This window comes from Zonotrichia albicollis, chromosome 10, assembly GCF_047830755.1.
Source record: "Zonotrichia albicollis isolate bZonAlb1 chromosome 10, bZonAlb1.hap1, whole genome shotgun sequence".
In the NCBI taxonomy this organism is placed as follows: Eukaryota; Metazoa; Chordata; class Aves; order Passeriformes; family Passerellidae; genus Zonotrichia; species Zonotrichia albicollis.
The window spans coordinates 23,558,863-23,586,584 of NC_133828.1; the positions used below are offsets into that span (position 1 = coordinate 23,558,863).

At 38.3% G+C, this 27,722-nt stretch overlaps 1 protein-coding gene across 3 annotated transcripts; it reads left to right on the forward strand.

Annotated features, from left to right (window-relative positions):
* Window positions 1-27,607, forward strand: CWC22 (CWC22 spliceosome associated protein homolog). Of its 3 annotated transcripts, none has more exons than XM_074548366.1 (20): window positions 1-131; window positions 549-660; window positions 3,303-3,370; window positions 4,013-4,135; window positions 4,251-4,505; window positions 4,980-5,108; window positions 6,287-6,455; window positions 6,784-6,837; window positions 7,732-7,867; window positions 7,949-8,155; window positions 8,276-8,338; window positions 8,660-8,755; window positions 9,967-10,048; window positions 11,192-11,252; window positions 18,077-18,154; window positions 19,278-19,430; window positions 20,242-20,369; window positions 21,340-21,441; window positions 21,551-21,747; window positions 24,310-27,607. In XM_074548366.1, exons 2-20 carry the CDS (start codon window positions 634-636, stop codon window positions 25,836-25,838), a joined length of 3,657 nt encoding a protein of 1,218 aa, XP_074404467.1. In that variant the 5' UTR covers window positions 1-131; window positions 549-633; the 3' UTR covers window positions 25,839-27,607. The 3 variants fall into 3 exon arrangements, with proteins under 3 accessions (XP_074404467.1, XP_074404464.1, XP_074404466.1); XM_074548363.1 differs by having other exon boundaries at window positions 2-131; window positions 4,248-4,505; window positions 24,310-27,602; XM_074548365.1 differs by lacking the exon at window positions 1-131 and adding an exon at window positions 173-459 and having other exon boundaries at window positions 4,248-4,505; window positions 24,310-27,603.
* The last annotated feature ends 115 nt before the right edge of the window (window positions 27,608-27,722 follow it).

Sequence of the window (27,722 nt, forward strand, 5' to 3'; positions counted from 1 at the left end):
TTAAACTGAGGAGGGGACAGCGCGGCCCCGCCCCCAACATGGCGGCCGAAGGGCAGGGCCGGCCGCGCGCTCACCCGCGCCGCCGGAAGTGACGCATTTGAGGCCGTGCGCGGCGGCGGCAGCGGCTGGAGGTTCGGGCCGGGTGCTCGGGGGTTGGGGCTCGGGCTCGGGCTGGGGCTCGGGGCTCGGCGGGGCGCCCCTTCCCGCCATCCCCGTGGGGTCCGGGGGAGCCCCCGATCGAGTGTTCACGGCCTTCCCCGCCGCGAGCGGGAGGCCGCGGGCCGGGCGGGCTCAGGCCGGGAGCCGTGCGGCGGGGTCGGTGGGCAGGGCCCCGGCCGCGGCCTGGCCGCTCGCTCGGGCCGGCTGTGGCGGTGAGCTCCCGGCTGCGGCTGTGCGGCCGCTGTGAGACTCCAGGGAATCGGAACAGACCTGGGGGAACATTTTGGTTTAAGGATTTGTGTAAGTACAGCCTTAAAGGACCCAATAAAGGTGCGTGTTCCGGCACCGTGTGCAGTCGAAAGTTCTTGATTGTGTTCTGTGTGTTCCAGGTGAAATGGTTTTCATATGCTGAACTCCAGCTTGGATTGCCTCGTGGCTGCACGTTGAGAACTTTGTAAAAAGCGGGAAGTCAAGATGAAGAGCAGGGTGACACAAGTAAATGTAAGTGTTCTTAGACCTAAATTGTAGGATTTGATCACTCCCATGTCGCTGGTAATCAGGTTTGTAGCTAACATTATATTAAATAAAACTTCCTGAATGGAACGGGAGTAATAATATCTGTGACAGCAGCTGTTTGCAAGATAAATACTATTAGGAGTCAGTAAATTACAGCTATTTCTAGCTGCTGCTGTCCTTGCAATCAAAGCCTGAATAGTAATACTGTGAAATGTTACAGTAATTGGTCAAAACTGACTGAATGCTGATGGCTCCACAGTAAATGTAAGCATGTGGAGGAATAGAGAAAGATTTTGAAAAATTTCACAACAATCTTAAAAGATGTAGAGACAGTAAGTGGCATTTAATTTGACAACTGTATGTCATACTATGCATGTTAAAACTTTTCTTTTTAATACCTATACGTGCCATTTCTGAGTGGATGGGAGTAATTTTTTGGGAATGCAAGAAGAAAACATTGAGAAATGCTGTGCTTGTAGAGGTACACATCATTTGTAAGGCCAGATTTGGGACATGTTAGCAGAGCAATATTGTTATAATGCAGTACCTGAAATCTGTGGTATGACTTTGCCTGTTTGTCCACAGTTGGAACCTTCTTGGGCTTCTTCACTCTTTTTGCCCCAACTTTTCTGACTTGAGTGGCTTTTAGTAGGGATGCTTGAGGGGTAGTTTTAATACCTTCTGTTTTCCCAATCTGTTGGTGCTCCCTCATCTGTTAAAATGAACCAGTTAGCAAAAGCACACTGTTTGGACACTTTCAGTTAATCATTTTGATGAAAATGGACAAGGAAAGAGGACTAACTTGTGGCAGAAAACCTGGTCACAGAGACCTGAAGGTGACAATTTCTTCAACAAGCAAAGCTGCTTTTGCACATAGATGTGGTAAATGCCAAACACAGAAACAGCCATAACCTTGTTCTATTTCTGTGAACACTTGTATTTTTGATTCTGCTTGGGCAGAGACAGATGAGAATGGATCATCCTAAAAAGACCCAGTGCCTTCATCCCACTGCTAGATAGGATTTAAATACAGGAACTATTTTGTGTTCTTCAAAGATTTTTATTACCACTTTCTTGGAAGCTTAGGATACAGGCTGGCATTATATTACTGGGCTGGGGAAAAAAAGCAAGGACTTTTCTTACCATTGAATGAATTCAGTGATCTGCTCTGTGGTGTAATGGTCATTGAAAGGGGTAGCAAACCTTGGTGAGTGTGTGAATTTCTTGTACTGTCTCTGCTGGCAAAGATACCGTGGCTCTAAAATTAACCAGGTGGGCATAACTTTTATAGGGATGCATGCTGCCAGTGACAATGCAATGCCCTTGTTCTCTGTCATCATCTTGATGCAGGCAATGGAATGCTGGGTGTAATTTTAGCAATTTGAAATGCACCCTAGGAAAGGCAGCATTCTAGCATATGTTATAGTGGCCTCAAAAAAACAATTATTGGTTTGCATATATACACATCCCCCCCAGTTAAGTTCTTAGAGATAACAGCTGCCCTGCTTTTTCTGGAAAAGGTGTCATTATATTCTGGTCACCCAGAGTTTTAACTGGTTCTTTGGTGGGGCAAGAACTGGTGTGCCAGTTGGTGTAGAGGGTGCTGCTTCAGTGAACAAACTGTGTGTTGCTGCAGGGAGTTCCATCAAGGTGCATAAGGAAATACTTTTGTTGAGTTTCACACACAATCACTCTGTGGCATCATGAGATTGTAGTTCTGAAAAATCATAAATAATATTTTAAAGGAAGGGATGACCCTTCCAATGAAAGTACTCAGGTTACAAATGCTGCTTCTTGATTCTGCCAAAGTTGTTTAGAAACATGTTAATGAATGTCTGCGTGTTTGTTGTAGATGCTGTCTCATTCTGATTTTTGTATGACTCCATACTTACACACGTCATGGTTCAGCCCATGGAATTTGGTGTGAGCTGTTTAAGTGTGTATCACTTACACAATCTGCAAATCTGCCAAGTAAATCAGTGCAGCTCAGGTGTTTGTAATGTATGAAACTAGGAATGACTCTTGAGGAAATAAATGGTAATTAGTAAAAAGGGGGAATGTAAGGAAAAATTGCTCAATAAAGGGAATTTTTAGGAGAGAGGAAAGACACTCTTTAAACTAGGAATGGTGGAATTCTGTTTGTGGTATTGCGTGTGGCACACCAAATTAAAATGGCATCTGAAAGAAGGAAGTAGGAAAGGCAGAGCAGTGGTCCATCTACTGTAGTCTCCAGCAGTAATTAACAGCAGATGCCTTAAAGAGTTTAGGATAGAGCAACTATAAAAGTACTTGCCCATGTACACTCCCACTCTATACCTGTTTGCAGCTTCCTGTGCCAGATAAAGTTTTTTGGTAACCCTTGTGGATTTTTCTTCAGTGTTTGTTCAGTTGAACCTGTGGAAGCATTTGGCATCTGCAGCATCCTGTAGCTGGGTGTCCAGCTGTTCAACTGCTTGTTCCTAGAGAGCCAGGAACCTTTCCTTGTCATACCTGACTGCAATCAGCTTTGTTGATGGCCCTTCTTGTAAAAGAGTGGGAACTGAGGCATGGTGTGCTTTGATCTGAAGATAGGTGCTCACACTCATGTTGGGGCTTGACTGTTTTTTTTTCTTTCTCTTTCCCTAAAGCATGGTTCCAGTCATGACAGGAGGGAAAACCACAGTTCCCGACATGACAGTTTGTCTCCAGAGGACAGGTAAAGTGACTGATTCTTGTTTCCTTCAATTCTGTCTATATACCTCACATAGTGAGTTAGAGAAGCTAAAAAAAATCATCAGATTATGTTTCTTTTTATATACTACCATAACGAAGTGGTAAAAAGCAAGTATAGATTTATAAAATACTTGAGTGATAATGTAACAGTAATTAAATGGGTTTGTTACTAAAGCTCAGTATTTAGTTAAATTATCATGAGACTTGAAAGTGGAAGTTACATGCTGGCTTTTTGCTTGAAGTCACATATTGCTGATACCACAGTTAACATTTTTGGGCAAGATTGCTTCATGCTCTACAGGCAAAATAAGTAGAAACAAATGAATACATACGTTCGAGGAATACAAGGTGCTGAATTTAGCACTGATATTTGATGTTATTATTGTTAAACATTTAATTTCAGATTCTAGGAGCTTTCCTTTACAGTGCTTCTTTGATTTTTTGTTTTTTTCCTGATGACAAATTATTGTTAAACTAGACCCTTTTATTGATGTGACACATATTTTGAAACTCACATTGCAGAATTGGAACACTTTTGCATTGTTACATTATATTGCAAGTATATATTAATACCATTGCCTTTCTCAGCCTCTTACTAAAAGTTTTTGTGCTATGGATTGTGTAGGGATATGGAGCGTGATAGGTCTCGGTCTCGATCGCCCAGGAAGAGGAGGTACTCTGATGACAGCAGATATGATGAGGAATATTCAAGACGGGAATACTATGATGACAGAACTTCAGATGGAAGGTCTGGAGCCCTTTCTTAATCAGTAATGAAATACTTGCTTTTAAAGAATAAAATGTGAAAGCTTTTCACATACATTTGGGTGTTTAGTGGGTATTTATTCTTTTTCCTTTAGAAGGATGGAGAGGGGGAGAGACAGGCACTATGAGAGATGGGAGGACAGAGACTATGATCGAAGGAAGCAGAGACGGTACTCATCACCTGAGCGCAGGAGTCCGGAGAGGTCGACAGGCCAGAGCTCACTTGCTCATGATGAGACCACCTCAAAGAAGAAGAAAGAAGAGGTGGATCCAATCCTCACTCGCACAGGTGGCGCATATATTCCACCTGCCAAGCTCAGGATGATGCAAGAGCAAATTACTGATAAAAATAGGTGAGTTCAAAGTTACATAGTAGGTTTTTTGCTGCAAGCAAAACAGTTAAGGTGTTTAGAGAATGTTGGGAAAGATAGGATGCATTAAGGGTTGTGATCATTGTTTTGAAGGTATATTTTTATCAGAAGAGAGATAAGATAATCAGAATAAACTGTACCTGCATCTGCTGCAAAGTGGAAATTATAAAGTAAAGCAGGATACTAAATGTAGCTAGGATTTTTTTGGAACATCTTACAAAGCAACATGCTGGGTTATACCATATCTTCAGAGAATTACACTTTGGTTTATCATGTTGGTTCAATGATTTTCTAGTGCTTGAATGTAGAATTGTAAACAACTCTTAACATTTATGCAGTGAATATTTTTAATTTATTTTAATGATTAAAGGAAAGTGTGAATATATGCTATATATATAAATTTGCTCAGTGGCACTTCAAATTTATACAATATCAATTTGTGATACTCTGTAATAGCTTGGCATACCAGAGGATGAGTTGGGAAGCCTTGAAGAAGTCAATCAATGGTCTTGTCAACAAAGTGAATGTTTCTAATATAGAAAACATCATTCACGAGCTCCTTCAGGAGAATATTGTTCGGGGAAGGTAAGCCTTGGTATTTGAAAAGAATTCTTTTGCTTTTCTGGAGCATGTACGCTCTTCATGTGGACACTGTTGTGTGTGCTATTAGTAGTGTATGGGTGTTAGTCAGATCTTAGTGTTAACCTTGGGCCATGTTGTCCTATTCAGAATATTCCCTTACTTGGGAAAAAGATTGTGTGCTTGGTGGAATAGAAGAGTGCAACAGATGGTGTATATTTCCTTTTCTTAAGGTTTTCCCAATGCATTTTACTTGAATGACTTGTAATTTACAGTTGTCGTTGTCTATTTTGCTTGTAATGCTTCATTTTTTATTTTTTGGAGTGACAATATTTTAGCCACTATTTAACAAAAAGAGTTTTACTGCAGTTACCCTGTTGGTGTTATTTATTGATGCATTGTAAAGAAAAGACCATTATGCTGTTGTAGCTTGGTAGATCCAAAAATAATTTTTGTGCACTAGTATGAAATGAGTTCTATTCCACTTGTCAATGCCAAAGTAAGTAGGAATAAGGTCTCTGTGCACTTTGTATTTCTTGCTCTGTAGGAGTTTTTTTTAGGATTTCAGTAGGCCACAGGGAAGGTAGATTTGAATATCAGTGTGTACTTTGAAGATTCCATATTTGGAGGTTTGTTTTGTTTTTATCCTCACCCATATGTAGTTGAGTAATACAGCAAAAGTCAAATTCTGTGTGCTTCTAGGCATTACAGAAAGCAAAATTGAGAGGAGGGGAAGTAAGTCACAGATGCTTCTCAGACTTTCTTGATAATAAATGTAAAAGAGACCATTTGAATAATAAAAGAACTATTGCCTCATGAAGCCTATGTTTACATTCATTTAATCTTTAAGTAGTATTTTATAATAAGTCAAAGTTCAGATTAAAAAAGGGATAATTGCAGGATACAAGATGGCTTTCTGCATGCTTAGCATTTTTAAATCTATCTGTAATATGAACAATATTTAGTGAAAGATTAGGTAACAGTTTAAGAACTTTTCAGAAAGATTTGTGCAACACATTTTGCAAAACTCCAATTGTGGCATGAAAAACCATGGTTTGAAAAACATAATCTGGTTTCTTCCAGCTTCTCCAACTGCACAACACTATTTCATGTGGTGAGTACTGAATGAAAACATTACATGCTTTATTACCAGGAAGGTCTTTAAAACTTGCTTTTTTTTCCAGGGGATTGCTGTCTAGATCCATTTTGCAAGCTCAGAGTGCCTCTCCGATTTTTACTCACGTTTATGCAGCTCTTGTGGCAATCATCAATTCCAAGTTTCCGAATATCGGTGAATTGATCCTCAAGAGGCTGATACTGAATTTTCGTAAAGGGTATCGCAGAAATGACAAGGTATGTAAAATGTGAAGGAGCATCGTGCTGAACTGTGGAATTCTGCACTGTAACTGTGTCAAGTGTGTTCAAAGGAGTACAGCCAAGACGTGGGTCAAGACCAGTCAATGGGACATTTAGTAGTATTAGAGTATCATGAAACTGGATTGATACTGTGATAGTTTGAGTTTTTTTCATTTAGGCAAGGGTGTTTAATTCTAATTTTCTATCTATCCTCAAATAGTTTCATGACTCTAATTCATTTGTGAGATGCATTTATCTATAGTATGTCTGGGTTAGGAATTTCTTCTTCTGTATGTTAAAATTTCCTGGTTTATTTCTTTTGCAGCAACTCTGTCTAACGTCTTCGAAATTTGTTGCACATTTGATGAATCAGAATGTGGTATGTTTCTTTGTTTCTACTCAATCCAAACCCTATATGGCTAATTTTTAGTTTAAGACAGCAGTACCCTAAATGAAGGTTCTCTGTCTCTTCTGAAAGTTGCTGAAAGCTTGAGTGTGGTCCCTGCTTTAAGTTGTTAAATTCTGTTTATAAAAGATACTGGTAATTGCTTATGCAGTTATCACTACTTATCACTGCACTTCTGCTCCAGAGCTTCCCAAGATTTCATGTGTGTGTTTGGGCTAGTATTCAGGCATGTCTCTATGCAAAGCAAGGATTATCTGGGGCTCTGTCCCACAGATCTTAAACAGAATTTTCTTGCAACATGTGTGTTAGCAGAAGTAGACTTAGTTGATCTAAATCAAATTTATATCCAGCTCTATTCCATTTGTTAATGTGTCAGCAATCAGGATGCTCTGATTTAAATAATGTCAGGAAGCAGTGTCTCAGGAATGTGTTGGGAATGTTCAGCATTTTGCTAAAGAGGAAATGAATCTGAGATGGGTGATTTGCTTATATGCCTGGTCCTGGAAGATCTTATTTAATTATAGATGCAATGCTCTTAGAGCTGGGTTCTGTAATGCAAGTGCTGGTTTGTTTCCTTCTTGGAAATGCATTCTGTTAATTCTTAATGGCAAAATATTTTCTTTGCCAGCTTGCGCACTTCAATAGAAGAGTCACATTCACTAGAAAATTGATGTAAATACTGATGGTAGAACTGGATTTGAAATTTTCACTTCCTCTTAATCAGCTTTGCCCCGCTACTGCTGCGTTGTGTGATTAAACTGCTGTGTTATGGCATCCTTCAAAGGCTGGACAGGTCTGTCCAGTAAATGACTGTGGTGATAGTGTAATATTTTGCATTCTAATTCTTTGCTGATACTTCTTCCACAGGCTCATGAGGTTTTATGTTTGGAAATGCTCACTTTGCTGCTTGAAAGGCCTACTGATGACAGTATTGAAGTAGCAATTGGATTTATTAAAGAGAGCGGGCTCAAATTAACAGAAGTTTCTCCTAGAGGTATTAATGGTAAGTACAGTTAGCCAAAACCTATCTTGGCACTGGTATTAGTAAATACCTTTCATGTTTACATTTCTCTCTTCTCCAAAGCAATCTTTGATCGCCTTCGACACATTCTGCACGAATCCAAAATCGATATGCGCGTTCAGTACATGATAGAAGTCATGTTTGCTGTACGCAAGGATGGCTTCAAGGATCATCCAATCATTCCAGAGGGATTAGATCTCGTGGAAGAGGAGGATCAGTTTACTCATATGTTGCCATTGGAAGATGACTACAACCCAGAGGATGTTCTTAGTAAGTTAGAAATGAAAGATAATTCCTTAACTGCATTCCCCAAGAAAATAAATTCAAGGTTAAATATTAATAGTTTTCTTCAATTTGTGTTTTAAATAAAGATTCTCTTTTATTCTAAAGATGTTTTCAAGATGGATCCGAACTTTATGGAAAATGAAGAGAAATACAAAATGCTGAAGAAAGGTAGGGGCATTTGTGTGTATGCGCAGCCATTACCTATGGCATTTGCTTATTCAGCTGTTGCTGCCAACATTTATTTAACCGTGGGTGATATTTCTGTTCTATACAACTCATTCAGTTCACAGACCTTTCCTTTGTGTTTGTGCTCCTCAGTGTTGTTTCTCCATCTGTGTTTCCATTGAGTTATGTTAGATCTGCTTTTTGGCCTCTTCCACATTCTGTACCTGAGACATCCTTTCACTCTTCAGGGGTGGGATCAGGGGGGTTTTTGTAATGAAAATACTGTGATCTGTGTTCCATTAATCTGGGATGCTGCTCTTTCAGAAATTCTTGATGAAGGTGACACTGAATCTGAAGGAAATCAAGAAGCTGGAAGTAGTGAAGAAGATGAAGACGACGATGAAGAGGAGGATGAGGATGGTAAGTGTATGACTGGCACCTTACAAGAAATTGATTGAATGTAGATAAACAAGAAAGAAGAGCTCAGATTCTTAGATGTTTTGCAAAACTGAGATGCTCGAATGTTAAGCAGTGTTTTCCTCTTCAGTTATTCTCAGATCTAAGTGTATACTAGCAAACAATATAAAAGTCTGAAAGGAAGCATTCAGCACATGCAGACAAGGAAAAGCAGCTTTGCCACATTATTGTTGACAGTATCAGTTTGAGATACCAATGATTTTTTTTGACAGTATCCTTGGAGAAAAGCCTTGCAAATGTAAGACATGAAAAAGAACAAAATGAAAACTCTTGCCTCAACTTTTCCATGCTCAATCATATTTTTAAGTAACTTTCAAAATTAGGATGGATTTTCTTACAACTGTATCTACATCCTCCATATGTCACTTTAGTGGAGACAAAACTTATTCATTTTCAAAGAATGTATTCAATTCCCAGGAAAATACATTAATGGATAAGCATAACTGAAATTTTTATGCAGACTGCATGAGTAATAGAAAAGCCAGTCAAGTACTGTTCCTGTACAATACCAGGAATGGATTTCCTTACTGATTTGGTGGAATATTTCACAGAATAGCAGAGCTCCCAGGTTCAAGAAAAGTATGAACATTCCTGTAATTTCTCATTTTTTATGTTTTTACCAAACTTTAAAAGACTGAGGGAATAGTGAGTATTTTACAAATTGAAGTGTTCCCAGAGTAGTTTGGTTCAGAATGGATTTTTCTACACTTGCTCCAGGACTTTGCAGAATGTTGTAATGTGGATCCTGCAATTAACAGGAAGTAAGAGTTACCTATTAAAATGAGAAATGCTGCTTAAAGCATTGTATGCCTAAGTTATGCAGGAAATGGATTGCTAATAATATTGACAAGACATGTTAAACCTAGAGGTTGCAGTGACTAAGAAACATTAAATGTCTTTAAAAGAATTACCCTTTTAAAACTGTCTCTAAATATTTACATCTGTTACAGATGAAGCAAATACTGGGTTTTTTTTCTTATCTATAAAAATAAACATAAAAAAACCCCATAAACCTGCAAACAGTCCTAAGTACTTCTAGAAAAATAGTGTGCTACAGACTCAGTAAATGGTAAATAGAGCTGTCCTAAATAATTACTACATGTGTCTTCCTCTTAATGGTTTGCTCTTTACAAACCCATGTTTTTCTCTTCCAGGTCAGAAAGTTACTGTCCATGACAAAACAGAAATTAACCTGGTCTCCTTCCGTCGTACAATTTATCTGGCTATTCAGTCAAGGTAAATATAAATTATATACCTAGGAGTGCAGTTCTTTTGAAGTCAGTGAACTTGAATTCTTTCTTTAAAAATCCTGTCTTAATGTGCAATTTAAAAGAAAAAAAAAAGTAGGGAAGTGGTCTTTAGGGAGCCTGACCTGTGTAAAGCAAACTGTTTTCCAAATTCTCATTCTAAGATGAATCTTATTTATTTCAAAATGTTTGGGTAGTGGACTGGGACTGTTGCTGTAATGAGAACTTTGAGTGAACAGAAGTCAGTGATCTTCAAATTTAACAGCATCTTGGGAATTTATGAAAAAATTTGAGACATGCTTAAAAATTCTGTAGTTTGTCCCCACTTCTGAGATGGAGTTCTTTTGCTGTCTGCATTGTTTGGAAAATAAGTATACAGTTACCAACCCTGAAGTATAGTCTACTTGTGGTAATCTTGAGAATGAACTCTGCTTGCAATTTGTGGCACAAATATTCCAAACCTGCTGATTGTAGCTTCTGTGTCACCAGGCTGAAAGATTGATACCTTGCAGCCCATAATACTCTGCAGATCTGATGCTGCATGACAAGTGCAATAATGTAGTTGTGGTGTTGATCATTAGATATATGAATTAATTAATACTATCCTGAGGATATCAAAGTTCTCACATTTTTCAAAGTTACTGTTGAATACTTTCTTGTCATACGCAAACTTGTTCATCTGATATGTGGGGGGAGGATGTACCCAGTGGTGGTAGCTAAAGGCTTTCAGAACAGGAGTGCACAGAGAAGACTGTGTGGTATATATTGATTTTGGAGCTGGTCTGAAGTGCTTACATTTCAGTGTGTTTCAAAGTGTGCAAAATAAGCTCCCACTTTTCTGTTTTGTTAAGTTTTGTAAGATGATGTGATAGCAGTAATGACTCGGATCATCTGGTTTTCAAATTGATGCAAATGTAATCACTTTGGATTAATTTTCAGATAGAAACTCATGAAATACAAAATATTTATTAAAAAAACCACAACAGCAAAAAAGTCTTAGCAAATCAAACAGCTGACATACTTTACTTCAAAACAGTTGAGGATATAGCACCATTAATGATTCTTAATACAGTTTTGGAATGTTTTTAGTATAGTGTATATTGCACAGATAATAATGTTTTTTTCTATTCAGCTTAGACTTTGAAGAATGTGCTCACAAACTGCTGAAGATGGACTTCCCTGAAAGTCAGACTGTAAGCCTTTACTCTTCCTCTTGTTGTTACTAACATTTTAGAGACACAGTACTATGGTAGTATCTAAAAATTTTGCTCACATTCCACGACCTAGTTTGTATAGCAGGCAGATGAATGAGAGTCATTCCTTACAGCTGTTGTTCCTCAAAATTTTTTCCACAACCTTTAAAGCAAATAGACTGACACACATTTCATAAGCAATTTGTCTTATGCATGTGCTCCTTTCTGTCAAGCAACACAAATGTTTGCTCATAGCCTTTTTAAAAGATCTGTTGTTTGGGCTGGTGAAAGTTCTGTCCTATGACATGAATTCAGCACCATGACAGGGTTCTGTCTCTGAAAGGACTCTGGGTTGAAGATAATATTTGCAGGCAGCTGTAGACTTTATCAGTGGGGCTTGAAATTTAGCACAGTGCTATGAGTGTGTTGTTTTGGTGCTTTCACAGTAAGCATATTGAATTAAAGCAGTTTTGAGTGATTGCTTGGCTGTAATTTTGAAGATCATGAGACTAAAGCTGGTTTGTCCTCAGACTCTGTAAGATCCATGTAAGTGCTGTGTTTTCAAGTAATGGAAAAGCAATTTTTCATCCAGTACTTTTGTTCAGTATTGGTAGAATGTAAATACACATCTAATTTTCCAAGCAGCTTTTCAGACAGCTATAAGCTGTCATCATAGGAGTTGCACTTGGGTGGGCTTTCTAACTTCTTGTGGCTTTAATTATCAGTTTTATTTGACATAGTGTGTGTAATAAGTAACTTTAGTATAATACTAACTAGTTAGGGGAGATCTGGGCTATGCTTAGGTGTTCTTTGAGAACTTGTTTACCTATAATTTTTTTCAATTCCTACACTGTTGCTTGTTTCTAAGCAATTTACATGGAAGTAAACTAAGAACTGAGATGGTGATTTTTTTTAAATCTGGTTCTCTAATTCTGTGCATGAAATGCAATATTATGCATGCATAAGATTATAATTCTCAGTGAAGTACACGTAACCTGAAAAACTCTAAAGAGAAAAAAAATCCTGTTGCCCAGCAAATCAATTCAGCTATAAAGAATAAAGCAAGCAATAAGAATATATGTACTAGACCATACAGAGTTATAATGCACAACACTACTTGCTTATAGTGAGAACTACTTAATCCTTAGGATTTAATACCTTGGCAGTCTCTGTCAGCTCCTAACTTCTGTGAGCAAAAGCTGATCAGAAGAAATAAGGGAAGGAAAAAGAAAAACTCGACCATTAGTATGAACCTACAATTCAGTACTAGTTGTAGGAATTACTACAATTCAAGATTGAAAACTGTTGTAAAACTGCGTCCTCTTATCACGAGGCTTCTACTTTGTACTGATTACTTCTTTTCCTTAAGAGTCCTGAATACTCTTCACCTCATTTAATCAAAGATATGAGAGCTTTGACTTGCTCATTGTATAGAATTAAGCTCCTTTATGGGAACAAAAATCATTTAAAAAAGGAAGTCACTTCCTGATCATTGTGAGAGCAGAAGGAATAAGCAGATGTAGGCAGTAAAATTATTCAGGGGTTTCTAGGACTTGAGTCTGTACATGTGGATTAAAGAAACTGAATACATTCAGCAGGAAATTTGTTTAATTTAGCTGCCAAATTTTAAGATGGAAAAATCACCTTTTATTCATTCAAGCTACTGTCTTCAGACTGAAGCCTTTATTGAATTAATTCCCTCTGCCTTCATTAAAAAATAAGCTATTATTGAGTTTGCAGATGACACCAAGTTAGCATTTAGCGAAAATATTCCATAAAAATCAGGTGCAACTTAAGATTTTCATTGCAAAATTTTTATTCAAATCAAGTCTGATTTTACAGTAATGTTTTGCTTTTCTTCTGAAAAACTTTACTTAATAAAGCAATATGTATTGAATTTTGTCATAAAGACTGTTTTCCACAAGCTTTGAGTAGTAAATTTTCAGTTAAATACAATCAAAAAACTAGTCAGAATATCTGAAACCTAAAGACAGATGCAAACAACAGGTTTGAGACTAATAGTCTTAATGACCATCTTTCTGGGTAACTCTTCCAGAAATCTTCATGTGTAGAAACTTTTGGTAGGATTTATCAGGGTAGAGTTCAGAAATACATTAGCAGTTTTTACCAGTGGTTGAAGTATCAGATCGTTGTGTCACATTAACTGCTGTGCAACACAAGTTGTTTGTCTGTTTAATACCAGTAATGGATCTATCACACAGCTCTGACTCACAGAAAGAGGATTAAGGTTCAGATGGATAATCTGTGGACTGGAACAACATAATACTGCTTTTTGGCATTGCAGTTTAGGACCAGCTGCTGAGGAGGGATGTCAGCAGTCCTGTGGATTTTATTTTTTTTTTGAGGGAAAACATTTAAAGTGTTATTTCACTTCTAAGTAAATATACTAGGAGTGGGTTTGCTTTTATTCATGTTATTTAGACCCAGCTGAAGCCTGCAGATCAAAAATGAAATAGCTTTGCTGTCTGTACTACAGTCTGTGCAAAGCTGTTCTAAACAAGCCTTGCAATTGCTTCTTTAGGCATATGTTCAGTCTTGGCAGAGCTCACTGTTTTACTTTTTAAAAAAATACTGTTATTATCTCTGTTAAAGCTGTGTTAATCCCATGTATTACCAAAGAAGAAAATTTAAATAAATTAAAACTGTAGTTAGAGAAGTGTGGTATAACCAGTTCTTCTGGCTTCTGAACTATGGGGAAGAGCAGTCAAACAAGCCTGGCCTCAATGCAGACAACTAAAAAAAATTAAAGCGACCATACATTGTTCTTGCTCTTTGAAAATGTGCCTAAAATGGGACGGCTTTTAGGCTTTTCTTCTTTCTTGGTTTGTGATAAGAATTAAGCTTGTATACAGAAATGTTGCTAAATTAAATTAGAGCCTCTTCTAACACTGTGCATATTCCAGATAAAGGTAATGCGTCACCAGATTTTTTTTTTTTTTACTTGAAATGAGAAAAATTCTTGCAGGCACAGCCTTTTTGAAGGAATTATGCATGCATCTGACACATCTCCATTTTTACGGGGTGCTGTCACTTGCTCAAGGCAGTCCTAGTTGGTGGTGTGGGAGTGTCAGTGTCTCGTGTTATTTATGCCTTGAGTCTTGAAGATAACACAAGTACTTATGTTGGCCTGACTATTTTCACTTTCAGTGAAAATATAGTTCAGGAAGCTGATGTAGAGCAGGATGGTCAAAGGCTGATAAATACGCTTTGGTCAAATTGATGATTTCTTAGATACATTAATTTCTTTAATTGGAGGGCATTGCAGCTGGTAGGTTTAGCAACTGCACCGTGATTAGTTCACAGCCTTGCTACTGGCTGTAAAAGATAATCATCCTCAAGCAGCTTTCCTCTCTTTTGAAGTAGGAGGTTTTTGTGGGCCTGAGGTGCAGAATCATTCTAAATTTCCATGATTTGTCAAGTTAAAAAAAAGTACATCACATGCATATACCATGTTGTGGTATTTGTTGATGTCTACAAAGTGAAGGTACAGAATCCATACAGAATTGGGCTGTTGTGTAAGTGATAGGCAGGCATTAGCTAGAATTCTGCCTGGATTTTGGTCTTCCATGGATGTGTGTATGCATGTAACCTAAGGAGGTGGAATTGCTCAGTGAAATTACTCAAAGTGAAGTTTTGCATGTGCAGCCTTCAGGTAGAAGAAAAGAGATACTGTGGGACTTCAGTGTATTATTTCATTTTTGTGTGTGTTTTGTGTTGCAGACTAGTAGCAGTATGATATAAAATATATCTATCCTTATATCCAGCTAATGATTCCGGTGTAAAATATTAAGTCTGATTACACCAGATTTGTGATAACCATATTCAGCTTTAAGCATATGTTGCTCTAAACAGAAAAGGAATTGAGCAAAAAAAGGGACAAAAGTTGATGAAGGCCGTTAGCTGAGCAGAGGATAGACCTGGAGACTTTGTAGTAGCTGCTAAAAGCACTGCACATAGCTTGACAAGAGGCTGCCTGCTGCTGAAACACCTTCCATGGCTTTGTCAGCTTTGGCTCTAAGTGGTAACTTGACAAATTCAGAAGAGAAAGCAGAGATGCTGGGAAAAGTAGGCTGTGTGATGGTTGCACCCATTAAAATATGCAGCAGTAAGGAAAGATTTAAGGTAGTCAGTGGGAGTAAAATAGGCATCAGTGAATTAAAAGTGAAAAAAGTGTGGCATCTGTAAAAGCAGTGAAGATAGATGAAATGCAAGGCACTTGTCTCACATAATTCCCATTTCACATTGATTTAAATGAACCTGAGGCCTGTACTAGGTTTGCTCCTGGCAAACCAATTCCTTTAGTTCCGTGAAGAAACTTCTAGAAATTAAGTTTTGATATTGAGAATGTTATATTTTAAGAATAGCTTACAGGGTGGGGATCTCATGATGGCTTCAGCTTGTGTATGCAATGGATGGAACAGAGCTGTGGGGCTGGCAGGGGAAGGGAGGTGGGAATGGCATCACTTCCAGCCAAGGAGGGCAGAAGTGACCTCCACATGGAGGCAGCCTGGGGGGCAGCTCTGAAATTGCAATCTTGACTGAATGCAAATCTTAGAGAAATTGCAAAGCATGGTGAGAAGGGGCGGGGGGGAAGTACTAGCTGTGAAAAGGAACCCGTGATCAGAAGGGGCTAAGTTACTTTAGCTCTTCTGCCTGCCATGAACACAGCCTTTGTGTGAAGCTGAGAGAAGATAGATTGGGCAGGGTGTGGTTGTGTTTTAAATTGTAAAACTGGGAGAAAAAGCCAAAACAAGTCTGATTTTTCTGTCTTTTCCTTTAGCATCTTTTAATGTATGATGATAGTTTGCATGTTAGGTTGAGTCACGGTTCATCAGAACTGCTATTCTGTTTGGGTAAGAGCAGATAGGGACTGCTTAGGCAGAACTGTGAGAAATGCACTGCATTTAGGAGGACCTTTCTCCTTATCTTCTGTCTTAGCAGTTTTGGGAAGTGCTATTGTTCTCTATACAATAATAAATTCAAGATCTTCACAAAAGATGATTCACCATCTGTATGAGATGTCAGATATTTTGAAGTGTTTTACTTCATGATTGGGTAGCTATATAGGCTTTCTTAACTAAGCTGGGTAGTTACTTATTGAGCATTGTATGAAAACAGTTAAACAACACAGTATAAAAATTGCCTGTAAAATTGAGCAACAAATTTTTTGTGGTCTTCAAAACAAGTGATGGGCTAAACAGGTTCTTCATGCCATAAACATCATTGGGAGTCCAGATATTAGTTCACTAACTTTAGAAGCTTTAAATTAAGCTAGATTTGCCATTTGAGCTTGTTGCATCTCTCAAAAAGTAATTAAATAATTGTAAAGTTTGTTAATTTTAAATCTGGAGGACAGTTACTCTAGACCTAACCTCAAATTGTTTGGATAACACCAGCAAGAATGACTTTATGGGCAAACCTATTTTCGTGCGTGTGGTTATTCAAGATACCCTCCTAGAAATCATTGTAATATTTAATTAAAATGTTAAAATATTTAATTACTGTAAAACACAGGGGGATACCAAGGCTATAATTGCATTTAAGATGAGGAAGAAAAGTAATTTGTTTTTCAAGTCTTCCTGACATTATTAACAGTGGCATCAGCACTTTACCTTTTTTATTGTTAAAAACTGATTAACTGCAGCATTACTGTATAATGGGATAATATAAAAAGTTAATATGCATTTTAATACATCACATTAACACTGGTTGACAGTGTTAACAGGAATGCCTTTAAACACATCTGTAAGTTTATTTGATACATTACTGCCTTGTTATTTGGAGGAGTGTTTTCTTTTCTTGTTCAGCTTGATTGGCTTTTTATTTGTTTTGAGCTTTTATGATGGGCAGAAATGTTTCTTCTGAATACCTGCTTGGAAGTATGACACAAGCGGGAGAACATGAAATCCAGTATGAAATCATCCAGTAGGTTTTATAGGAATGTTACTATTGATTTAAAGAGAAATTAAACTAATAATGAAAGATACATGACTGACAGCCAGAAACCTATTTGGAAGTGTCATAAATTGGATTGCACTATGGAATTGGTCTTAGGAGAAAACAGTAATAAAAAAGTGAATGGGCAAAAAGTGCAGGGCTGTTTTAAGGATTGTGTAACTTCATGGCTTTTAATTTGTATGAAAACATTTGCTCACTTGCCTTAATTAATGTTGCCAAATGTACCCTGAACCAGTTCACAGCTGCATTGCAAGCTGTATCTCAGGCAGAAGGTCAGAGGAATAAGTTTGGCATATTTCTGATTTTGGAAATAACTGCTAAGAAATGCACATTGTGTTTCCAAATGGTTTGCCTGTAAGCCATTTTAACACTTAGAAGTTGTAAAGAATTTTTATTTTCTGTAAATGCAGGGATTGATACTATTTCACACAAACAAAAAGGAACCCTAAAAAGACTATCACAAAAAGAAGCAACTGACAAACAAAAACAAAACCATGAAAAAGACCCTCAAAACCTTAACTTTTTCTCTTGTAACTCCTGTTCTCATTGTGCTAAAGTCTCTTTGTAAATGAATTCTGATTTTTTTTTTTTGTTAGACGTATATTGTGTTAAATAACCATAAATCTTAGTTTCGGCAGAAGAGGAAATTTGAAGGGCAAAAGTTCATATTCATGTCCAGTAGAAATTCAGAAAACTACTGGTGTTGCCCATGAAGTTTGATGTAAATATTCATTTCAAAGCTCACATCCATGTAAAGCTTCCTTCAGTTGCTTGGTATGTACTGATAGGGTTTTTGCTGCTACAGTGAATTTACCTGGAGAAATATTCTTTTTTTCATAACCCAGAAAGAACTCTGCAATATGATACTTGACTGCTGTGCTCAGCAAAGAACATATGAGAAATTCTTTGGGTTACTGGCAGGGGTGAGTTCTGTTTCAGATTTTATACTTTATGATAGAAAATCTCATTGTTTTACTCTGTTTTTTGTGTGTCAAACTTAAGTTTTAATGGATAAATAAAACTAATAGTCATTTTATCATTCTGAAGATGCTTATGTTAGTTGATTGTTTTAGTGGATTGAATTAGCACTTTGATTGTAAAAAGCATAGTAAATGCAGAATGAGAGAATTCACTTTCCCTTTATATTGTTCCTTATTTTGCCTCCCTTTTTTCTCATTATGGTAGAACAATAAATCAGCGGCAAAGAAATGGTAAAAAGACATAATAGTGTTATGAGTTACCAGAAAATACCTTTTTTACAGTGCTGAAGAGTTATCTTGGAGACTTGTCATTTGCCACCTTGTTCAAAGCTGCTTAATAGGTTTAATTTAGAGCACAAGATTGAATACTTAGTGTCCTGGGCTTGGGGGTGTTTTGTTTGCTCTTCAATAACAGCTAACTCTCTGGTTTTGTGTAACTAACTGCTAATGTAGCTGCAGTTATTTCTTACTTAAGGCTTCTCTATTGATAATATTGGCATGTCTGAAGAGTTAAGATGGAATTCTTGTCTTCTCAAGGGAGCAAGCTGTGCTGAAAGGGAATGTTTCTTCTCATTTTTTTCATCCATTTTTCCAGGAAATCCTTTTGCTGGCAGTCAGTTACAAAGCAGTAACCATATGAATCTGCATGTTCAGATGAATGTATATGTTGATTTCTATATTCTCTGAAATGTTTATGTCCAAAATGTCTTACTTCTGCTTCCTGCTGCCTCTGTAAATTGAAATAGTTGTTTAGTGCTGTCCTGAAAAAACATGGGGTTGTATCAGGTGAAAATACTTGATGTAGAGAAGTCAAGCAAAATGCTGGATAATTTGCTGTAGTTCAGAATTGATAATTACTGCTTTGCAATGCAAATGAGTTTCTTGTCCTGACAAACTGCTCAAAGCTATAAAATAGATCCATTTGAGTATTTGCTCTTCCTCCAAGGGTTATTTAAAAAAGAAGTCTTGCAGTAAATATTGACACCATTAGGTCACTTAGTTGTAGGTTATTTGCACGTTTAGTGGTTTTTTAAGTGGTTGTTTAAGTGGTACCATGTTGTTTCAGCGTTTCTGCATGCTCAAGAAAGAATACATGGAGTCCTTTGAAGCCATTTTCAAGGAGCAGTACGATACCATTCATCGGCTGGAAACCAACAAACTGAGGAATGTGGCCAAGATGTTTGCTCATCTCCTGTACACTGATTCAATTCCCTGGAGTGTAAGTTACAGCAAAAAGCCATTGTCCTTGAGCTCCAGTACTCCACAGTAACATACAGTACATGAATTCCAGTTTTATTCTACAGTTTGTAATGACTTGTGGCAAACTGGATTAATTTAAGTAAGTTATTAGACACTGTTGAAGAATTCTGGTTTGTGCCATCTCCTTTTTCTCCCTCTCCCCTATCATCCTCTCTCCTCATTTTTTAGTTGTTGATTTAAGCTAGTATTTTAGGGAGTTCAGGTGGAATTTGTTGATTAAAAAGTACTTCTTTTGGAAAAGAGTTTTGAGCTTCTAAATTTTGATAAATTAGAAGTTGTATTGAATTATAATACCATTAAAATACTGTCATTTTATGGTTTAAATACCTAATAAATAAATGCAGTCTCACATTCTGAGATATCTTATTGTATAGAAAGGTAGCTTGTCATATTGTTTTGTTTTTGTTTCATAGCCTAGTCTACCTGTCATTCTTCAAGCACACATAAGTCAGTCCAAATATTTTACCTCTTCTGTATTTAAGTCCCAAATCTCTTAACTTGCCAGAAGTTTACGCATCTGATTTTGTCTTGTAGATTTTTCCTAAATTAAAAAAAAAATCTGAAAAGAATTATTAACATAAATATGATCAGCAGCTGCTCCCATGTGGTAGAAAAGAATTTTTGAGAAAGACAGTCTTGACTAGAATTTATGAACCTTGGGGAAAAAAAGATGAGGTTTTATTAGTTACTTCAGGAGGACAGAAGTTTCTAAGATGAGAAAAAAATGTATGTTTAAACATAAGGGTTAATGTTTTTCTGAATATTTTCAGGTCCTTGAATGTATAATACTGAGTGAAGAAACTACCACATCCTCCAGTAGAATTTTTGTCAAAATATTCTTTCAGGAACTCAGTGAATATATGGGACTTCCAAATTTAAATGCGAGATTAAAAGATGTGTAAGTTGAAATTTCATTTTCAAAACTGTAAATTTAATTAGGTTCTTTATCTGAAAACGTTCAGCTAAGAACTCTGTGTTCAGGTTCAAGTGAGACTGCCCTTCTGTAGCTGCAGTACTTCAAGAATAAGTTCATGTGTAGATTTAGTCACTGCAAGGAGTCACTTTTGAAGCTGAGTTCATTGCTGTCATTTTGGGTTCAAGAACGTGCATGACTCTTTGCAGGATGTATCTGTTCCCCCTCCACCCCCAGTGACACTCAGCTACCGTAACAATTTCCAAATGCGAGTTTATTTTTATATATTGTCAGCTGTATAGCTGCATAATAAACATTACTGGGCCTTCTCTTTCTGACAAAACTTAGGAAAAAACACACAACTATTAGTAACAGTTTCTCTAGGATTACTTACTAATCCCTAAATGTAGTATACATGACATGCTTTTAAATCTGTGTGAGATTTAATGTGTTATATTTTGACAATGTTACTTGCAGTTACTTGAGCTATTTCCTCTAAGTTGGGATTTCTTCTGTGTATGATGAAGAATGTGGTAGATGCTTTAGTTAATGTAAACTTAAATTTGAAACTGCCCCTAAGGCCTTATATGAGGGGATTGCAGCATGGATCCCTAATCTTGGACCTTTTTGGTCAGCACCTGTTATCCTTTGCTCTCCCAGGCTGCTGCTGTTCCACAAGTCACTTCAGGGCTTCACAAAGTTGAGGTTTCTGTTGTCATTATCTGTCAGTATGTATGCAACTCAACTCTCCTGTATGTTGTCATAAAAGAGCAAGTTTTGAAATAGCATTTCATTAGATGCATAATAGGTACAAACAACGAAAGTGTTGAAAAATGCGTGAAGAGAAAACTTTTGCTTTCTTGTGAAGATACATACAGGTTTTTTTTCAGTTTCTTTATGTCAGTGGGAGTGCTGAGCCAGCATGGTGTTTAATATAGATGTTTGTTTTCATCAGGACACTGCAGCCTTTCTTTGAGGGGTTGTTGCCTCGGGATAACCCAAGGAACACTCGCTTTGCCATCAATTTCTTCACTTCTATTGGCCTTGGAGGACTAACGTGAGAAACACTTTTCTCATTTGATATTTACTTTCTTCATCTTCCCTCTCCCCATGAACAAAAAAATAACATTGAAGAACAATTTTTTTTTTTTTTTTTTGCTAATTAGGGATGAATTACGGGAACATCTTAAAAATGCACCAAAGTTGATCATGACCCAGAAGCAAAATGTTGAGTCGTCAGATTCCTCCTCATCTTCAGACACAGACTCTTCCTCAGATTCTGATTCCGACAGCAGCAGTAGTAGCTCAGAGTCTTCGAGCAGCAGTGACTCCTCATCTAGCAGTGACAGCAGCAGTGACTCAGGTATTTAAACACCACCAGTACAACGGTTTGCTTTTCTTATATTTCTTTCTCAGATATGTTTATTACTCTTTCTGTGTATACTTCTTTTGAGGAAGATCTCGCTATAGACAGTGGTCATTTCTCTGTTTTAAAAGCTAATCCATTTTTTTAACTTAAAGTTTTAAAATATTAAATATTTCTCAAGGAAATTTATTTTTAAATTTGTACTCAGAAAAACGGAGTTCCATTATTAGATACTTAAATATCTGAGAAACGTTAGTTTGTAGATGAATTTTTTTACACAATTGATATCTGTTGCACTCTACTATGACTTCAGTTTATTGGAAGATTGAGGGATTAGAGTAATTTTCAATTATTTTGTCTGTTTACTGGTGAACCATAGAGACTCATGTCTACTGATGTCTTTTTTTCTTGGCTTAATTGAGTGAGCTTGATACTCCTTTTGTCTTTCCCTGGAAATATGTGCTTCCTTTTAGAAATCATTTCTTCAGTTCTAGCAATGTGTTTAAATATTGTGCTCCATCTGAGTCCCTATTTCTAATTTCTCTGCTTCAGAAAAAGATTGTGTGGCTATATAGTGAAATTTCTTGTCTGTAGAGGAATTTCCAAGGAAGAATTAGCTTTCTCTTATAATTTATTTTGTATTTTTATGCATTATAATTAGCATTTAGTGTCTTATACTGTTGTACTGATGTAGAAACTTCCATTAGACATGAACTGTCATAAACATTGCTTAATCTTTAAAGTAGTTGCTATTATGAGTTAGTGTGTGCAGTCTCCCCCAGTATATATAGCAGGAGCAGATGATAGCACAGCATGACTTCCTGTTGCACAGAAGTTTGCTGATTCAAAGTTAATTTGATTTATTACATGCCTTTGAAATAAAAATGATGAATAAAATAAAAGCAGTGTGAACTGCTCCTGCTTTGGAAATGCAGTTCTGTTCTCCACCTCAGTCTCCTGTCCAAGGTGGAGCTGTGTGTCATGGCTAACAGCATCAGTGACGACAGCACGAGAGGAGGGCACGGCCAAACAGGGTCACAGGAGGCACTGGTTCAGCACAGGGCCAGATGGTCCTGCAGGGACAGCTGCAGCTCTGCTGAGCTGCTTGATAGGAACCAGAGGGGTCACTCCTTAGTGACAAACCAAGTCTGCAGTCTGCGAGTAGAAACAGGGTTTTTTCAAAGTTTAGGACCTTCTCTTGCTACTTGCCTTTTCTCCATTGAGGAACACATTCATTAAAATTCACATCTTGGTACCTTTGCAACCTGCTTTCACTTTTCAGTTTCTTGTGTACCTTAATATAGTGGTACACAAACACTAATTGGAAAAACAAGTGGTACAAAACACTAATTGGAGATAACAGTAAGCTTTAATGGTTAATTGAGTTGAGGTTCCATTACTGGTTATACCTCTAAAGTCTTCCTGTGTTTGTAGCTTTTTAAATCTATAAAATTACTTGGAGGAGTTATGAGATATTTTTCATAGAAATGTGTGGCAGTATTTCAGTGTTGATCAGTGTATGAAAGAAAAATAGAAAACCTGCTGATCAGAAATTGAGCTAAGTTAGAGATTACTGTCATACTGCCTGTTAATGCTTGGAACTTCATCAACTTGCTCAGCTCAGCACTGCCCTGGGGAGATAGTTCTAAAACAGGTCCAGCAGAGGATAAAATACATCTGCCATCAAAGCAGCTGGTTCTTTTCTTTCTCAGGTCTTTTCCTGCATGCTGGTGGATGTAAAATAGTATGGAAAACACTGCTTAAAGAACATTATGGATTAAGATGTATCTGAATTGATCCATCCATGCATTTTAACAGAATGTCATCAAGCTTTAGTTCAGACACGAGCCTAGACAATTCAGATAATGCATGTACTAATAAATCAGTTGAGGGCTGTGATATTTTCAAAAGGTGATAAGAAGCAGCTGGTGTGATTCTACAGTTCATGCACTAAGGCAAATGGATGGTTATTGTAAATGGCTGTTAATGCCAAATACTGTCAAGTGGGATCTAAAGGTCCCTGATAAAGAGCAAACAGGAAGGTAAGACCTGTTCACTGAAATGAGACTACTGTGTATTTAGAAATACAGAAGTTAGTTTTAGTCTTGTTGACAAAGCTGTCACTATTTCCTTTAAAAAATGAGCCTGAAGGCCATTGTTACAGTGCTGCAATACCATTATCTCACGCCATTTCATCCTACCTCTTTTTCCTCATGGGATAGTGTTGGAGATATTACCTCATCTGCTGTTTTTCATCTTCCTAGAAAAAAAGATTATTTGTGAGAGTGCTTTGGTGTATGACTTTACAGCCTATGCCTGGTCTTTGGGTACAAGTTAGCAAGAGGGTGATGACAGGTAGAGGTTTTAAAAGGACAGGCATCATGTGCAGATAGCAAGGGGATAAAAATCAGGAGTTCATTATTTTGGACCCTTTGTCCAGATACATGTGCAGAAATGTTTTCTGGCAAAAAACACTCTTTAGAACTCTTTTTGTAGTTTAATAAATTTAATGTACTAAATTAAAATGCAACTTAGTTCCATAATTTGTTATAATTTCAGATGTTTCTAAAGCCAAAAGGAAGAGAACGCAAAAGAAAAATAGAGAATCTGATAAAGTTTCCAGGAAAAAACAAGAAAGGAGAAGGAAATCGCTTGAAAAGAAAATTGGAAGGAGGCAGCGAGAGGAAAGAAGTGATACTGAGAGCAAATCAGAAAGAAATCACCAACATTTAAGAGAATCACATAGGAGAGATGATGTTTCAAAGTACCACCACAGAAATGAATCCAACGGCAGAGATGGTTACCACAGCGGAAAGGATAGGAACCATGAAAGAAGTAAGGATCCAGAAAATAAACACAGTAATTCCAAACTGAAGAAAGCAGAAAGAAGAGCTTCTCTGTCTGATGATGAAAATTACAGACGTAGGAATAAAGACGATGGACATCGTAGTAGTAGGAAAAGAGAGAGATCCAAGTCCCGCGAGAGGGAGCGTGGCCGCTGCAGCCCCCGGGAGCAGGAGCAGGAGGAGCGCTCCAGGAACGGCTCGGAGAGGCAGCGGGACAGGCACAGCCGGTACCCTGAGCAGCACAGGGAGTCCCGCAGGAGCCACGACAGGCACAGGGAGAGCCCTCCTCACTGCTCCCCTCACCGCAGGGAGAGGGAGGGCTCCCTGCACCGCAGGGAGAGCCCCCCACACCATAGGGAGAGGGAGGGCTCCCCTCACCGCAGGGATAGCCCTCCACAGCGCCCCCCTCACCGCAGGGAGAGGGAGAGCCCCCCACACCGCAGGGAGAGGGAGGGCTCCCCTCACCGCAGGGAGAGCCCTCCACAGAGCTCCCCTCACCGCAGGGAGAGGGAGGGCTCCCCTCACCGCAGGGAGAGGGAGAGCCCCCCACACCGCAGGGAGAGGGAGGGCTCCCCTCACCGCAGGGAGAGCCCTCCACAGCGCTCTCCTCACCGCAGGGAGGGCTCCCCACACCACTCCCCATATCGCAGAGAGAGCCCCCCTGACCACTCCCCACACCACAGGGAGAGGGACAGCCCCCCTCACCGCTCCCCTCGCCGCAGGGAGAAGGACAGCTCCCCTCGCCACAGGCAGGGCTCCCCGCACCGCAGGGAGAGGGACAGCTCCCCTCGCCGTAGGGAGGGCTCCCCACACCGCCAGGACGGCTCCCCTCACCGCTCCCCACACCGCAGGGAGAGGGACAGCTCCCCTCGCCGCAGGGAGGGCTCCCCTCGCCGTTCCCCTCGCCGCTCCCCTCGCCGCAGGGAGGGCTCCCCGCACCACAGGGAGAGGGACAGCTCCCCTCACCGCTCCCCACACCGCAGGGACAGGGACAGCTCCCCTCGCCGTAGGGAGAAGGACAGCTCCCCTCACCACAGGGAGAGGGACAGCTCCCCTCACCGCTCCCCTCGCCGCAGGGAGAAGGACAGCTCCCCTCACCGCTCCCCTCGCCGCAGGGAGAAGGACAGCTCCCCTCACCGCAGGGAGGGCTCCCCTCACCGCTCCCCTCACCGTAGGGAGAGGGACAGCTCCCCTCACCGCTCCCCTCGCCGCAGGGAGGGCTCCCCACACCGGCGGAAATGAACCCAGCCCCCTCGGCGATCAAGGTGCATTTCCAAGCTGGTAGAACTGTATTTTAAAATCTATTCCTGAAGTTTCTTTGAAAAGAAGATTTTGTACAAAGTGATAGTTTGCATTTGTAAATTTTACCAGACTTTTTTCAAATTTTCAGTAACACTTTTTTTTATAACTGTATCATTGAATCTTTCTGTTATGTTCTTTGTTTGGAAAGACAAAGCTCTTTTATTTTGTGAATAAAACAGTAAGATACCAGCAAATTGGGTATTTTGTCACTTAGTTTCAAATATTTCTAATTGTAACTTCACAATCTAAAAACCTGTTGGTTTTTAACTCCACTTGTTAATTGAAATCCAGATGCTGAGGCTGGGGTGATAATGTAAGAATTTCAGACTACGATGTGAATATTACGTGAGAAAGTGATAAAATTTTCAAACAGACATTCTATATCTGCATGTTCTTTCAGCCTTGCAAGCATGAGAGCCTTTTGACCAAAATCTTCAGGAAATACTCAGTTGATTTTTTTCTTCAAGACTTAAAATTTGAAAACAAAATGTTGCTGTTTTAAATGTCACATGTGAAAGTGTGTCAGCTTGTTCTGTGACTTTTCACAACGTTTTTTTAATATTGTGACATCCTGAGCTAGTTTCACTTGTGATCTTTTTGGAAAAAGGGTTGGTTTGGTTTTTACTTTTTCTGTTGTGACTTTGATTTCCAAGTCTTAATCTTCAACTCTATCCGTACAGCTGGAACATTTAAGGAACCTCTTTTCCAGTTTCTAAAAAACAAGAAAGCAAAACAGGAGATGTTTCTAATTTTTTAGGTGTTTTGAAGTTATCAAGTTTTTTGGAAGCAGAGTTCAGAAAAAACAACCCTCAGTTTACTGCACCATTTTATGATATAAAAATGTTCTGTTTGGGGCCATGGGGTACAACTCTGTCTTGATTTCATGAGAAATGAATCAAAATCATCTGATTAAGACTAATTCTCAATAGTAAGTTACAGAAAAATTTGCAGTTTTTTTCAATCTTCAGGATTGAAATAGGAAATAGTTTGGGGGCATGGTCAATAGGAAAGAGGTGGTAGTTGCAAATTATGCAGTTATTGTTGCTGTATGACTTTTTTATTTGTGAAATAACACAATTGCTGGACAAAAGAGAACTTTCATATTTCATATGTAAATCATATTTCCTGTATAAAGCATAAGAAATACATTTGAGCTGTTTTATAACAGAAAATAGAACCATTCCTAAGGAAATAGATCAGTTTTGCCTAAATCTTGTCATAACATTTTTCTAAGAAAAATGTGTAATTTTTTTCTGTATTTTACAGAGTTTATTTCTGCAAACTTACATGTAAAAAAATGTTTTCAGTCAAAAACATTTTCAAAGAAAATAAATCTATGTTGCAGAAAAAAAATTATTTCTATCTTGTTAAGGCACACAGCTAAAAATACCTCGGTGGCATCATGTGTTACATGTTTAAACTGTTGGCTTTTTGCCCAATGCACATCTCATTTTCAACATGATGTGTGCATTTTGGCAGTGTGTGAAATCCACAAAAACTTAATTTAAAAGAATGTTTTCTAAAGAGAATTCTGCTAATTCTTATGCTTCTTTAATAGCTCTGTATGCACATTAGTGAAAAGAATCTATACTCCATAATGGTTTAATTGCACAAGCTTACTTAATATATCTACATATATATATCTATATAATACTTCCCTTAATGTGTTATGGGTTTAATAGCCTATATTTTATTAACCCATAGCGTTTGAGATATCCTGATCTAGTTAAAAAGTTTGTCAATGACACCTTTAATAAACAGAAATAAATTAAAACAATACATGCGAAAACATGTAACATTTATTCTGCATCATCCTGTGCCAGC